The sequence below is a fragment of the Dipodomys merriami genome, unplaced genomic scaffold (genome assembly GCF_024711535.1).
Source record: "Dipodomys merriami isolate MVZ:Mamm:240054 unplaced genomic scaffold, mDipMer1.0.p SCAF_435, whole genome shotgun sequence".
Lineage (NCBI taxonomy): Eukaryota > Metazoa > Chordata > Mammalia > Rodentia > Heteromyidae > Dipodomys > Dipodomys merriami.
The window spans coordinates 212,010-225,805 of NW_027205993.1; the positions used below are offsets into that span (position 1 = coordinate 212,010).

The 13,796-nt window shown below is 48.5% G+C and overlaps 1 protein-coding gene across 2 annotated transcripts in view; it reads right to left on the reverse strand.

Annotated features, from left to right (window-relative positions):
- LOC138807808 (tyrosine-protein kinase ZAP-70) overlaps window positions 1-9,407 on the reverse strand; it is a 28,955-nt gene extending 19,548 nt beyond the window's left edge. Inside the window, exons 1-2 of one of the 2 annotated variants that reach the window (XM_069993572.1) lie at window positions 9,287-9,407; window positions 207-625 (exon numbers count right to left, since the gene is read on the reverse strand). In XM_069993572.1, the coding sequence (XP_069849673.1) occupies window positions 207-608 (402 nt within the window). In that variant the 5' untranslated portion in view covers window positions 609-625; window positions 9,287-9,407. The remainder of the gene's footprint in view (window positions 1-206; window positions 626-9,286) is intronic. The other variant, XM_069993574.1, reaches the window with a different exon arrangement.
- Window positions 9,408-13,796: the final 4,389 nt, after the last annotated feature.

The window sequence follows — 13,796 nt, forward strand, 5'->3', positions numbered from 1 at the left end:
TAATGTCCAAATGCTTTAGGCCCCGCCCCAGTATCCGCCCCACAGCCCCCAGGCCTCCTTCCTGGGCCCGCCCCTCAGCCCTCAGGGCCCGCCCCGTGCCCGCCCCTCAGCCCCCAGGCCCCGCTCCTGGCCCATCCCTCAGCCCCAGGCCACGCCCCTGACCCGCCCCTCAGACCGCAGGCCCCGCCCCCCGCCCACGCTCTCACCTCCAGCTTCCACGTCTGGCGCACGTAGTCCCGCACCATGGCGTCGCGCAGACAGTCGAAGACGCCGGTCTGCGGCTCGAGGCCCGCCGGCCGATTGCACGGCTTGCGCAGTTTGCAGGGAAGGCCGTCTGGGTCGTGCGAGTAGAACTCGCAGAGCTCGGCGGGGCCGCAGTGAGCCTTCCCGCCCGCGATGGCGTAGGTCCCGTTGAGCTGGCGCTCGATGGAGAAGTGGTGGAAGCGCACGTCGTGCACCAGCGACAGCACGTAGCCGCCCAGCGAGCGCAGGCACTGGCGCAGCAGGAAGAGCCCGTCGGCCATGCCCGCCAGCTTCAGGTGCTCCTCGGCCTCGGCGCGCGAGATGCAGCCGTAGAAGAAGGGCAGGTGTCCCGCGGGGTCCGGCATCGCAGCCCGCGCAGGCCCTGTGGGTGCGGAGGGGCGGGATGCGCATCAGGGCCCTCCCTGCCCTTCCTGAGCCCGTCCAGCGGCCGAGAGCCTGCTTTGTCCGCGTGGAGAGGAGCCACGGCTTGCTGGACATAGCTGGACACAGACCGCGAGTTCCAGACCCACCTCTGACTTCAGCGGCCTGCTGCAGATACCTCAGCTGCTCTCTGCCATTTCCTAAATGCGTGTTGAATGCTTTGCTGTTTCACACCCGGGGCTGAGGATTGACTCAATGGGCACACTGGGTCCCTCCCTGCGCTCCTGAAGAAGATACTTTAAAGGGGAGGGGCGGGGGGCAGGGGAGATGCAGGGGCAGTGGGACAAAACAAACAGAACAGTTAAGATCGTGATTCCAAAGGAGAAAGAATGTTAGTTCAGGAGAGATGGCGGTCACCTTCTCGGAGGCGGTATATTTGAGCCAAGATCAGAAGATGGATCCAGCTTTTTAAAAAGCCCCCCATGGAGTGGGGGAACATAAAGCAGAGGAACAGCACGAGCAAAGGGACCCGAGGCCCAACAAGCTTTGTTCATGAGAGCTACCTTGTTCAGCCTTATAGTTGCCGCTTGCCTTGTCCCTGTACCCTCCTTAACAAAACATGAGCTAGTCTGAATATCCATCAATAGGGGATTTGTTTGATATATTAGGGTTTAACTCCACCAGGAACCCTGATACCACCGTTAAAATGAAGCCGATGTAAGTAGTCTGGTAGTCACGTTTGGTAGCCCCAGCTACTCAGGAAGCAGAGACCACAAAGATCTTTATCAATTAGGCAAATGGTAGAGTAATTGCCTAACAAGTGAAAGGCCCTGTGTTCAAAATCCAGTTCTGTCAAAATAGCAAGTAAATGAGTGATAACTGGAATTAAGGGAGGAGGAAAGAAAAGGAGGAGGGAGAGAAAGAAAAGAAAAAAGAACAATGAATCTGGGAAATAAAATGGTCTTCCTTAAACTTTCTGGAGTGATGGTGATGTCCTTTATCTTTGATGGAGATTGGATCACACAGGGGCCTGTTATTATCCCTCCCATAAAGCACCAGAAAATAATGCTTGTAAGTGTAGGCTGTGATGCATTCTGATGATTGAAATTGACTTCAAAAGGCATCTAAAATATAACGATTACAAGTGGAAGGATCAAGAGATATGGATGGATAATAGGTAGTAGATAGTTATATAAATGTTTCAATTTGTGTGTGTGTGTGAGAGATGATGCAACTCAAGCCATACCCTTAGCCCTTTTGCTTTTGTTATTTTTGAAATAGGACCTTCTACTTAAATTGTCCAGTACAGCTGCCACAATGGCCAGTTTCTTCTTCTTCTTTTTTTTTTTTTTTTGTCGGTGTGGGGCTTGAACTCTGGGCCAGCTTCTTTTGTTGAAGTGGAATGTTGCCAACTTTTGTCCAAACTGGCGTCAAACTACTGTCCTCTCAACCTCTACCTCCAAAATAGTTGAGATTACAGACATGAGCCACCATGCCTCACCATCCCTCACTCAATTCTTAGGATTCACAATAACTGAAAAATCACTGTAAACACTGAGTTAGCCAAATACTGAACCATTGCTTCTAGAGGAAATACGGATTTGGGTTCCTGCACTACTCTGATCACATTTTCACCAAGTGATCAAAATGTAACTATTTTATGTGGGTTTTATGTCACTTTATGTTATACATTGTTAGGCCTGGGGAGGTAGCTCGGTGGTAGAGCCCTTGATTGGCATGCACGAAACTCTGGACTTGATCCTCAGGACTAAAAGGAAAAAAGAAAACTTTGGCAACATATAATTGTTGGTTTATTAATACTGCCTCTCTGACCCATGTCTGTTCCATTAGGCACAGCTTAGCACTATATTTGGGGACGTGTGTGTGTGTGTGTGTGTGTGTGTGTGTGTGTGTGTGTTTGTGTGTAGGTGTACCAGTGGGGCTTGGATACTGTCCCTTAGCTTTTTTGCTCAAAGCTAGTGCTCTACCACTTGAGCCATGCCTCCTCTTCTACTTTTTGTTGATTAATGGGAGATAGGAAGCTCATGGACTTTACCGCCTGAGCTGGCTTTATACTGTGATCCTCAGATCTCAGCCTTCTGAGTAGCTAAGATTACAGATGTGAACCACCAGCAGCCAGGACTTAGGATATTTTATTCACCAGCAAAAAGTACAAAATTTCCAGAAATGTTGCTCCAGATTGGTGGTTTAAAAAGCACATATTTGATAGAACGTTTGCCTAGCATGTGCACAACTTCAAGTTTGATTCCCTAATAACTTAAAAAATTCATTTAATTACAGAATGAGATATGAAAAAAAGCCAGAGCCCCACGTTATTTAACCTCAGTGGGGATGTGTGCATCAGTGACTCAAATGTTTTTCCTTTGTGAATGCGTCTGCAGATGACCAAAAACCAATATACTAGTTGGAGGATTACAAATAAATGTTAGTTAGCAAGTGCATGAATTTGAAGATGTAGAATCTGTGAATAATGATGTTTATCTTCTGTGATAAGTATTGCACATAGTGTAGGAGCTAGGGTACAATTCTGTATATAACAGGGGTACTTTTCTTTTCATTTTCTGTATACTTGCAAGTTTTTTGTATAATACTGGAGAAGAAAACCAGCTCCATATAACAATGACCTATTGTCTCTCTAAGTTAGGCCCATTAAGGCCACCAGGACATAAACTATGTTTGCAAGATGTCTTCTCAGTAGTGCCAATGTAAATAGAGGCCGGGTGCTGGTGGCTCACACCTGTAATCCTAGCTACTCAGGAGGCTGAGATCCGAGGATCTCAGTGGCACGGTGGCCCAAGTGGTACAGCTGTGTCTTTGAGCTGAAGAGCTCAGGGACAGCGCCCAGGACCAGAGTTCAAGCCCCACTACAGACGAAAAAAAAAAAATGGTAAGTAGAGAATGCATCAAAAAGGTTTGTTGGGTGAGGAAAGGTGCCTTTTGCCCTGGTGTCCAGGGGCCCACAGAGATGGGTGCTGGGGCCAGAGGAAAATACTGGAATGAGAATCAGGCCAAGTCTGAGTCAGGGCACTGGAGGCTGCTGACTAGATGTCTCTGGTGCTGGTGTTGCATGGGCCCAGGCTTGAAGGGTCCTGAATGTCCTGGTGTTGCATGGGCCCAGGCTTGAGGGGTCTTGAATGTCCCAACAGTTACCAGCAAGTGCTCCAGTGACCACAACTCTGCTTCTGTGTTTCCATCTGGAGCAGTGTCTAAAATAAGTGTTTTTAGCTGGTTGTGGTTGTGTACACCTATAATCCCAGTACTCAGGAGGCTGAGACAAGAGGATCCAGGAATTCATGGCCAACCTGGAAAATAAAATAGCTAGGCACCCCATGGCTCAGGCCTATAATCTTAGCTACTCAGGAAGCTAAGACCTGGAGAATTATAGTTCAGAGTCAGCCCAGTCAGAAAAGTCTATGAAACTCCCAAATTAACCAGCAAAAATGTACAACCGGGCACCAGTGGCTCATGCCTTAATCCTAGCTACTCAGGGGGCTGAGATCTAAGGATCGAGGTTCAAAGCTAGCCCAGGCAGGAAAGTCCATGAGATTCTTATCTCCAATTAACCACCAGAAAACTGGAAATGGTGCTGTGGCTCAAGTGGTAGAACTCTGGCCTTGAGCTGAAGAGCTGAGGGACAGTGCCCAGGCCCAGAGTTAAACCCCATGACCAACAACAACAAAAAAAAAAATTCTGTAGATGTCACTCAAGTGGTAGAGTGCCAAACCAGCAAAAGAAGAAAACTGAGCAGACATAGAGCCCTGAGTTCAACTCTAGTACCAACAAAATAAATAAAAATAAAGAAAGGAAAAGTCTTCCAAAAAAAGTTTTTTTCTTTATGAATCTGTTCCAGGAAGTGGCGCTGTGGCTCAAGTGGTAGCACACTCGCCTTGAACTGAAGAGCTGAGGGACAGCACCCAGGCCCAGAGTTCAAGCCCCATGACCGACAGAAAAAAAGAAAAGAAAAGAAAAAAAAGCACAGAAATGGAGCTGTGGCTCAAGTAGTAGAGTGCTAGTGTTGATCAAAGAAGCTCAGGGACAGTGCTCAAACCCTGATTTCAAGCACCAGCACCAAAATAAATAACTAAAGGAAGAAAAGTTCAGTCTGTCTCCCACCCTACCTCTGATCCCACCTAAAAACTGCTCTGCCCCCTCCCCACCTGCTCCCCAGCACTGATATCACCCTCCTTGAAGCTGGGTCCACCAATAATAGATCCAATGACCTTCCCCTCCTGCTTAGGCCTCGAAGATCTCTCTGGTCCTTAGCAAATACCCTGCTCTGGCTCCCCCGACTCCATTCCTTCCTGCTGACTCTCCTTCCTTTGCTTCCACTCCCAGGTCCTCTTACTTGGTTATTCTGTCTGTGGCTATAAATGCTGCCACCCCCAGCTCCATCCTGAGATAGATTTGCACTGGAAGCATTAACTACCGCCACTTTGATCTCCACCCACTGTTTCTATTAATACAACTTGAGATCTAGAACTAGTTCACATGGTATCTGTGGTCAGCTGAACCCCAATTTCCACTTGAGCTACATAAGCTGTGGGATCTGCCAGGCGCTTCTAGATGATTCTTCCCCACATCCTCCCTTCCTCAAGAACCTACTGTAGCTTTCACTTGCTTAACTTCATTGGATCTAAAATCCTCAGCCCTCTGTTTATCAGGCTGTGTCTGTTGTCTTCCTTCCAAACTCTTATCCAGAGTGCTTCCCCATTTAGTATTTCTTCCTCTCCCTCCTCCATCTTCCCAAGTCCAGCTGGCCCATCTTAGAAGACCCTGAAGCTGCCCCCCCCCACTGAGTACCAAGCAAGGCATCAGGGTAGGGGGCTTATCTGAGGCCTGTGGGGAGGGGTGGGTAATGAGGCTGGTGTCTGGGCCAGGAAGCTGTGGCAGGAAGCTGCAGTTTGCGAAGTTCCACCCTACAGTGGCCACAGGTGCAGCCTGGGTAGACAGAAGTGAATTAGGGCAGAAGAGGAGCTGGGAGGAGGCGGACCTTCCAGGGCGAAGGCAACCCAGAGACAGAAGCTTATCTTGTGTACCTCAGCTTTACCTTCCCTGTCCCACTGTGCATGACAACCCTAATGATAACAGTACTAACAACCACTGTCCTGCCAGGCAGTGAGTACAGGAGTCAGCCAGCCCTGCTTCTGCATCCATCTCCTAGCCTTTCTGCACTATCCTTGTTAGTAAAACATAGAGACCCCATGGCCAGCCACATGGAGAATGGCAGTGAAAGGCAGAGGAGGCAGAAGACAAAGGGCTAGGGGTAAGACACAAGCAGATCATCAGGCCACTTCCACTCCTCTGTAGGCCAGGCCTTCCTGGAACTGCTGATCTCAGAAGAGCTGGGCCTATCTGCAGCTTCCCAGAGTGATCCATGACTCAGGGACCAGAGACCTGCAGCCTCTGGCCTTCCTGGGGGATGTATAACCTGGCATAATTGAGACACCAGGCAGCACTTGGATCAGGGGCCTTTACTTACTCCAACCCACCATTATTAACCTGTTCATCCCCTGGACGTAACCATGGCCACCTCTTCTTAAGCTCACTGCTCCTACATCATCGTTTGTCTTTGCCAGAATCAACAGCTTGCTGGATGGCTCCAAACATGGCCATGGATCCCTAGGCTTGTTCTGACAACTCTGGCTAGTGGAGATGGCAGAAGCCTAAGATCATTAGCAGGACAGACCTGCGTGAAGTTCCACCATTCAAATGTCCTCTGTGGAATAGCGGTGTTACCCATGCCTGTCCCAGACAGACCTGATCCCAAACAGACTTCAAAGTGAGACAGGACCAAATTGTCAAATATGCTTCAAATGCTGGGAGAACATTTCAGAGGGCTCTGGTTGTATGACTTTAACTCCCATGGGTAGTAGATGTGGAAGGTCAACTGTTCCACAGAACATACTTTGAGCATCAAAAGCCTCAAATCAGTGTTTACCATGAGAACCACAGTTTGAAGCCAGTTCACAAAACAGACTGTGAAAGCCTTATCCCTTATCTCCCATTAGCTAGCAAAAAGCCAGAAGTGGGGCTCAAATGGTAGAATACTAGCTTTCAATGAAAAAGCCCAGCAAGAGTGAGAGGTCCTGAATTCAAGCACCAGTACTCACACAGCTCTGAGCTGAATTCTCAGGGGTTTCATGGTCCCATGCCCTAGATTGGCCAAGGTATAGCAGCAGCACTTTAAGCTGTTGTTGACTATCAGGGCCTAGACTGTCAGGACCTGGGCTATTGAGGGATCGGGAGCAAGTCCTCAAATTCATCACCCCCCAAGTGTCTCTCCACCCCACAGAGCAAGGCCAACCCCTCCCCCAACCTCTACTACCCGGGTCCTAAGAGCTATGTGACACCAGCAAGGAACTTTCCCCCTCTGAATCTGAGGCTCCAGGACAATAAAAAGGAGAGAAGGAACGGTAGAGTGAGCAAGAGGACAGGGCTTCCTTGGATATTGTAAGGTATTCAGCAGCACACCTGGCCTCTGTCTACTGAACATTAGTCACAGCCCCAAATAAAGACCAAGAATATCTCCAGGCACTACCAGAGGCCCTGGGATCTGGGGAGAAAAACTGGCTCCAGATCAGAAACACTTCCTTTCCCCTCTGTTCCTTGTACTAGGCCAGAAGGTGGTCAGCATAGAGTGGTTAGCACAGAGTGATCAGTAGGGGTCTGGGTATTGCAGCCCACTGGAGAGTTTCTAGAAATTGGAGTTCAGAGCCTGAGAATGAGTGATAATCATTAAGATCATAGCAAAAACTAATACAGCACCTGCTATGGGCCAGGTGTCTGTCCTATTTATCTTCTCACTAATCCTCAAGAAAGACCAGCCAAGGGTGGGTAGGAAGGATTTGTAGGTCCAGAACCCGAGGCACAGAGAGGTGTGCATGGTCACACAGCTGGCAAGTGGCAGAGCCAGAACTCAAATCCAGCTCCCTGGTTCTAGAATGTAGACTTTAACAGGATGCCAGCTGTCCCTCCACCCAGCGGCTCTGGCAGGGCTTACATGGGTGAGGCTGGTAGAAAGGGGGAGAGGATGGAAAGCAGTCTGGAGGGTTCTTAGAAAGCTAAAGATTGACCTCCCTTACAACCCAGTCATACCACTTCTAGGCATCTACCCTGAACAACAGGAACCAAGATAAAAGGACACGTGCACCTCCATGTTTATTGCAGCACTGTTCACAATAGCTAGGATATGGAAACAACCTAGATGCCCCACCACAGATGAATGGATCCAAAAATTGTGGTATCTATACACAATAGAATATTATGCAACCATTAGAAATGACAAAATAATGGCATTTGCAGGGAAATGGATGGAGCTAGAAGGAATCATGTTGAGCGAGGTAAGCCAAGAGCAAAGAGACAAATGGTACATGGTCTCCCTGATAAGTGGATGCTAAATCCAAAATGTTAGGTGATACGACAAAACTAACAGGATTTAAGAAACAAAGAACTCCCACTCATCTGGTCAAACCACTACTAAATATCCCCATGCTGCTGATCACATATATGGTGTATAACATGTGTACACCGTTATATGTTATAGACTGTGATAGACAATTTGCTCCAGGAAAGTTAGAATGAACTTGTGACTTTAAATGAGCATCATTATTCCACAATACTGTGAAATTCGGGAAATTATGTAATCACTTAATCACAATCAAAAAAAAAAAAAGAACCTCGGGGAAGGTAGGGAGGGAAGGGATGGTAGGGGGAAAACAATGGAGGGGGTAACAACGCTCAATAGAAAGTGTACTCATTACCTCACTCATGTAACTGTAACCCTCTGTATAGTATCTTTACAATATAAATAAATAAATAAATAAAAAGAAGAAAGGGGGAGAGGAAAAGGAAGCTGTAAATTAGTCCAGAAAGACTTCCAGGTGGCATCTAAAGACCTTCTTCCATCCTGTGAGCCCTGACTATTCTGTCAGGAAACACTTACTACGTGCTCACTGGCCTAGCCAAGACAAGAGAGATGAAGCTCTTGAGTTACTCACCAATAAACCTCTGTTTCTCCCTGCCAAGACTCTTCCCTGTCAGAGACACCTCTCTCAGCCTCTACCTCAGCACTTACTCAGTGCTCATATTTGTATCTGCATTTAACAGATCAAGGCTTTTAATAGATCAAGCACAAATCAAGGCTCTGACCAACCAAGAAACTTGCCAAGGACACAGCGTGATCAAGAAGAAATCAAGTAGTTGGTTCCTTCACCTCTCTGAGTCCTCCCAGATTGTAGGCTACATGGGCTTGCCTACAAGAGACTTGAGAATGCCTTGGGTCTCCTCATCAGCACTGCGCTGTTCAAATTAACAGCTCTGTTGAGCTACCCTAGCATTCACAGGACCTAGAGTACACATTTCCTTTCTCCAGAGGTTTCTCTGCTTCCTGGAGCCAAAGATATGATTCTAACATGGCTCAGCAGGAGCCAGGGACTAAGCAGACATTTCTGTATCCCCTAGACACTACTGTGCTGTTGACCTTCTAGGAAGTGACCTACTACTTCCATCATGGCCACAGCTCTGTGTGTGGCCCTTCTGTCCTTCCCAGCAGCTTCCTGACTCATGTCCGACCCTCTGTCCTCCAAAGACAGGCCACCCCAGGGCTATGAGCCAAGTGCTGCCCCATCTGGGCTTGACTTACCTGAAGATGTGCAGATGGCAGATGGCCCAGGGCCCCTGAAAGGCTCTTTGGTCCCTAACACCAACACAGGCCTACTCTAGGAAAAGAATTGAGGCCCACTTAATAAACATGGGTTTCCTGGTTGCCGGAGCCCCAGTTTAAGAGCCCTGCCCTTCTTACACACACGGCAAGTGTAAGAAAGTCACTTCCTGCCAAGGTTCACACCTGGGGGAGGGGATCGTGCTCCAGAACCCCTTTGGGTGGCTGTTGTGACAGGATATGGTCTGAACCCGGTGGTGGCCACTCATCTGACTGGCCCAGTGGCAACACTAAGGTCCAAGCAGGACAGGCCTGGCCGGAAGGCCTGCTGTGGGGGGGCTCTCTCACCAGCAGACTAATGTACAACTCAATGCATTTCTTTGATGTGAAGACAGGAAAGAAGGGTTGCATTTGAAGTGTATGGCAAAGTCACAAAGTGCTGTGTTCAAGGAAAATCACACGCCACAGGCTCTGGGGAGGGCAGAGGACATTTCCAGTGCCATGTAATATCTGCCTCAGCCGCATGTAGAGAGGGGCCATAACGGAAAGGCTTACTGCAGGCTTGGTGGGTAAAATGAATAGTTGCCCCCAAACCTGAGCAGCAGAGAAAAGGGAGCCTAGATGTGCTGAAGTGGGGGTGAGGCAGCAGGATGGAAGGAGACCCCCAGGTCCCATGAAAACTGGAAGACACTCTCATCCCACTTTTCCCCCAAGGGGATTTGGACGAGAGACTGCCCCTGGCTGAACCCCCAGAGGGGTGATTTATTTGTTTCACAGGCAGGTTAAAGCTAAATGGAGGGGCTGGGAAGGTAACTCAGTGGTAGAGTGCTTGCCTTGCATTCATAAGACCCTGGGTTCAATTTCTCAGCACTATACAAGCAGAAAAAGCTAAAAGTGGCGCTGTGGCTCAAGTGGTAGAGCGCTAGCCTTGAGCTGAAGAGCTGAGGGACAGCACTCAGGCCCAGAATTCAGGACCCATGACTAACCCCACCACAAAAAAAAAAAAAAAAAAAAAAAAAAAAGCTCAATGGAGGAGAAACCCACCGAACAAGGCCAAAACTTAAAACTTCTGAGCTCCTTTTTGTGCCAGGCAGAGAGAGAGCAGTGACACCCAGTCTCTGTCCTCAAATGTCCTCAAATGAGAGAGTAGGGGGAGATAGCTGAATCCACACATAGATGAGAGCTGGATGCTGTGTACTCAGAGGAGCCCCCTCATAGACTAGGAATCAGGGAAGGGCTCTACAAGGAGTCGGAGTCTAGATGCAAAGACAGGGTGACCACATCCCCCAGCTCTCACACAATCCAGTCCTGTCCCACCCAGATTGACCCCACTCCTGGCCTCTCACCACATCCTGCTCTGGCCACAGCCTCTTCCTCCTCCTCCTCTCCCTTCCCTTGTATTTACCCACCCACCTCATATCCAGGCCTTTAGTGCCCAAGGCCTCCAGGGCCTTTCTTCCCTACTGTTTCCTTGTCTCTTGGACACTTTGGGAAGTCTTAGCAGCTTGCCCACCTGTAAGACCTCACAAACAGGCCACTTTGGAGGCCCTCTAAGAACCTGTCTGCCCTGAGTCCTGCGGTCCACAGGGAAAGTGGACCTGACAGCCCAATTGCCTTCCAGGGACAGCTCCTTCCCCAGGGACTTCCTCCCCAGGTCTCTGCTAGATATTGCTGCTTAAGTCCCCCTCCCCATTCAGAATGGGGCTCTAGACTAGGGCTCTGTTCTTCTGCACCAATCTTGGGAGACTATTTTTGTCTCTAGCTATCCTTTCTCTACAGGCATTGTACAACCTGGGGTGCACAAAGACCTCTCTGAATATAAGGTACACTTTATTGGGTTTGAGAGAATAATGTCTGGTAGACTGAAATCATATAGGCAGGTGCCAATGGCACATGCCTATAATCCTAGCTACTCAGGAAGCTGAGATCTGAGGATCAAGGTTCAAAGTCAGCCCAGGCAGGAAAGTCCATGAGATTCCTATCTACAATTAACCACACCCCCAAAAAAGCTGAAAGTGGAGCTATGGCTTAAGTGGTAGAGCTCTAGCCTTGAGCACAGAAGCTCAGGGATAGTGCCCAGGCCCTGAATTCAAGCCCTAGGATCAGCACAAAAATAAATAAATAAATATTACATCAACTACCACAACAGTAGTAATAGTAGTAGTAGTGGTCATCGTCGTCGTAGTAGTAGGTGCCAAACAATGTTGCAATCACTTAATTAATAACCTAGTTCTTCCAGAGAGGCTAAGCAGCAAATAGCAGATGCCAAGTTGCCACGCAGGATTGTCCTCATAGCCCATGCATTGGTGGACTTGGAAGAAAACGTTGGTTGCAGAATAACTTGGAGATGAGGATGGATTCCCAGGATGTTGTTGCTGAGCAGGCTGCATACAGGCAAGAAGGGGTGGCAGCATTTGGGACTTGTGGGATGGGATATATCTGGGTGGGCAGGGCCTCTCAGTGTCTAGGGTCCCCTGAGCAGGGGATTCCCAGCCTCAGCAACCACTGGCCCCTTCCTGTCTCAGAGGACACATCCTGAAACTGGAAATGTGTAAAAGAAGCTGAAGAATGTATCCTTATTGAGATCACAGGCAGATACTGAGATGAGATAAGGTCATCTGTTCCACCCTCGTGGGAGGAGGTAGATGCATCTTTAAATGCTCAGAGGAAGGGGCCAACGGATGGAAACTGGGCTGGGAGAGTTGATGTGCATTTGCACTGATGAGTTCAGGTAAATACCGTAAATAAAAGAACCTTGGGAGAAATTGCTGGCACACCTTCACACCTCCAGGTCTTTGTACACACTACGACCTTAACTGAACTCTCTTCAACTGCTAGACTGCTGGTCCTTTTCTAGGTCTCCAGCTAAATGTAGCTTCCTCTAGGAAACTTTCTCAATCCTCAGACGGGGCAAATGTGGGTCTCTGTGTCCAGGTCTTCTGAAGTTGAGTGGGCCAAGCTTAGCTCCTACCATAATGGTGGGTCTGGCCAAGTACCAGTGGCTCACATCTATAATCCTAACTACTCAGGAGGCTGAGATCTGAGGATCGCAGTTTGAAGCCAGCCTGGGCAAGAAAGTCTGTAATACTCTTATCTTATCTCCAACTAATCACCAGAAAACCAGAAGTGGCACTATGGCTCAAAGTGGTAGAGCGCTAGCCTTGAGTGAAAAAGCCCAGGGGCAGTGCCTGGGCCCTGAGTCCAAGCCCTACAACCAACAACAACAACAACAACAAGGGAGAAAGAGGAGGGAAGGAGTTGACACATCTAGTAAGTAAGTAGGTAAGTAGACTAGGGGAGGAGGCTCTGGACTTCCAAAGGAGTGTCCCACCTCAGATGAATGACGCCAGCAGTGGAGATGAAATCCTCCTCCACCAAGAGCCCTACTGGATAACCTCCTACCCTGAGAAACTTTACTGCCTTCCCTCTAGGTGGGCTTTCCTGCTGTGTTCTGGTTTTTCCATATGAGGGACCTTGTGTAAGTTGCTTGGACTCTCTGTGCCTTTGCTTCCTCATTTGGGAAATGGGGGGATGACAACAGTACTACCTCATGAGGTTGACGCCATCATCACCACCATCATCATCCCTCTATTTTCCTAAGTTCTGCAGTGTGCTAGAACTGCACCTCCACAGGCAACCACGGAGTTCCTAGTGCTCTCCAGGGGCAGCTCTAGAGTACTGCAGTACAACTCAGCAAGTTCTTAATTCTAAAATTGAAAGTGACTATCACCCTCCTTCAAATAAAAAAAAGAAATCAAGCCAAGCTGGCCAGGCACGGTGGCTCATACCTGTTAATCATAGCTACTCAGGAGGCTGAGTTTGGAAGGCCAGCTCAGGAAAGAAAGGCTCTAGAAACTTCCTCTCAACTAATATAAAGCTGTGCGAGAGGACACAGCTGTCATCCCAGCCACATGGGAAGTATAAATAGGAGGATCTCAGTCCAAGCCAACTCAGGCCCCCTCCACCCCAAAAAATCAAGACCCTAATGGCTTTAATAAGCAAAAAAGGACATGGAATGCCTGCCTAACAGGTGCAAACCTGAGTTCAAACCCCAGTATCGCCTAAAACAAAATTTAACCCAAGGTGGAAACTGAGCACCAGTGGCTTATACCTGTAGTTCTAGCTCCTCAGAAAGTTGAGATCTGAGGCTTGCGGTTCAAAGCCAGCCTAGGTATAAGAGTCCTTGAGAGTCTATCTCTAATTAACCAGAAAAATGCAAACTGGAGGCATAATTCAAATGATACAATGCCAGCTATGAGCAAAAAAAAAAAAAAGAAGAAGAAGCTAAGTAAGAGCATGAGGCCCTGAGTTCAAGCCCTGGTTACCCAAGCTGATTTAAAGCAGGTAGACTGGGGAGGAGGCTCCAATACCTGGCTCTTTCTGCAACCTTCAAACCGCCATTTCACTGCTGTCACCTCAGAGATCTCTACTAATTAGCACTGGCCCTATAGTAGATACTAGGGACTGCCATGAGCACCACATATAAAAATCC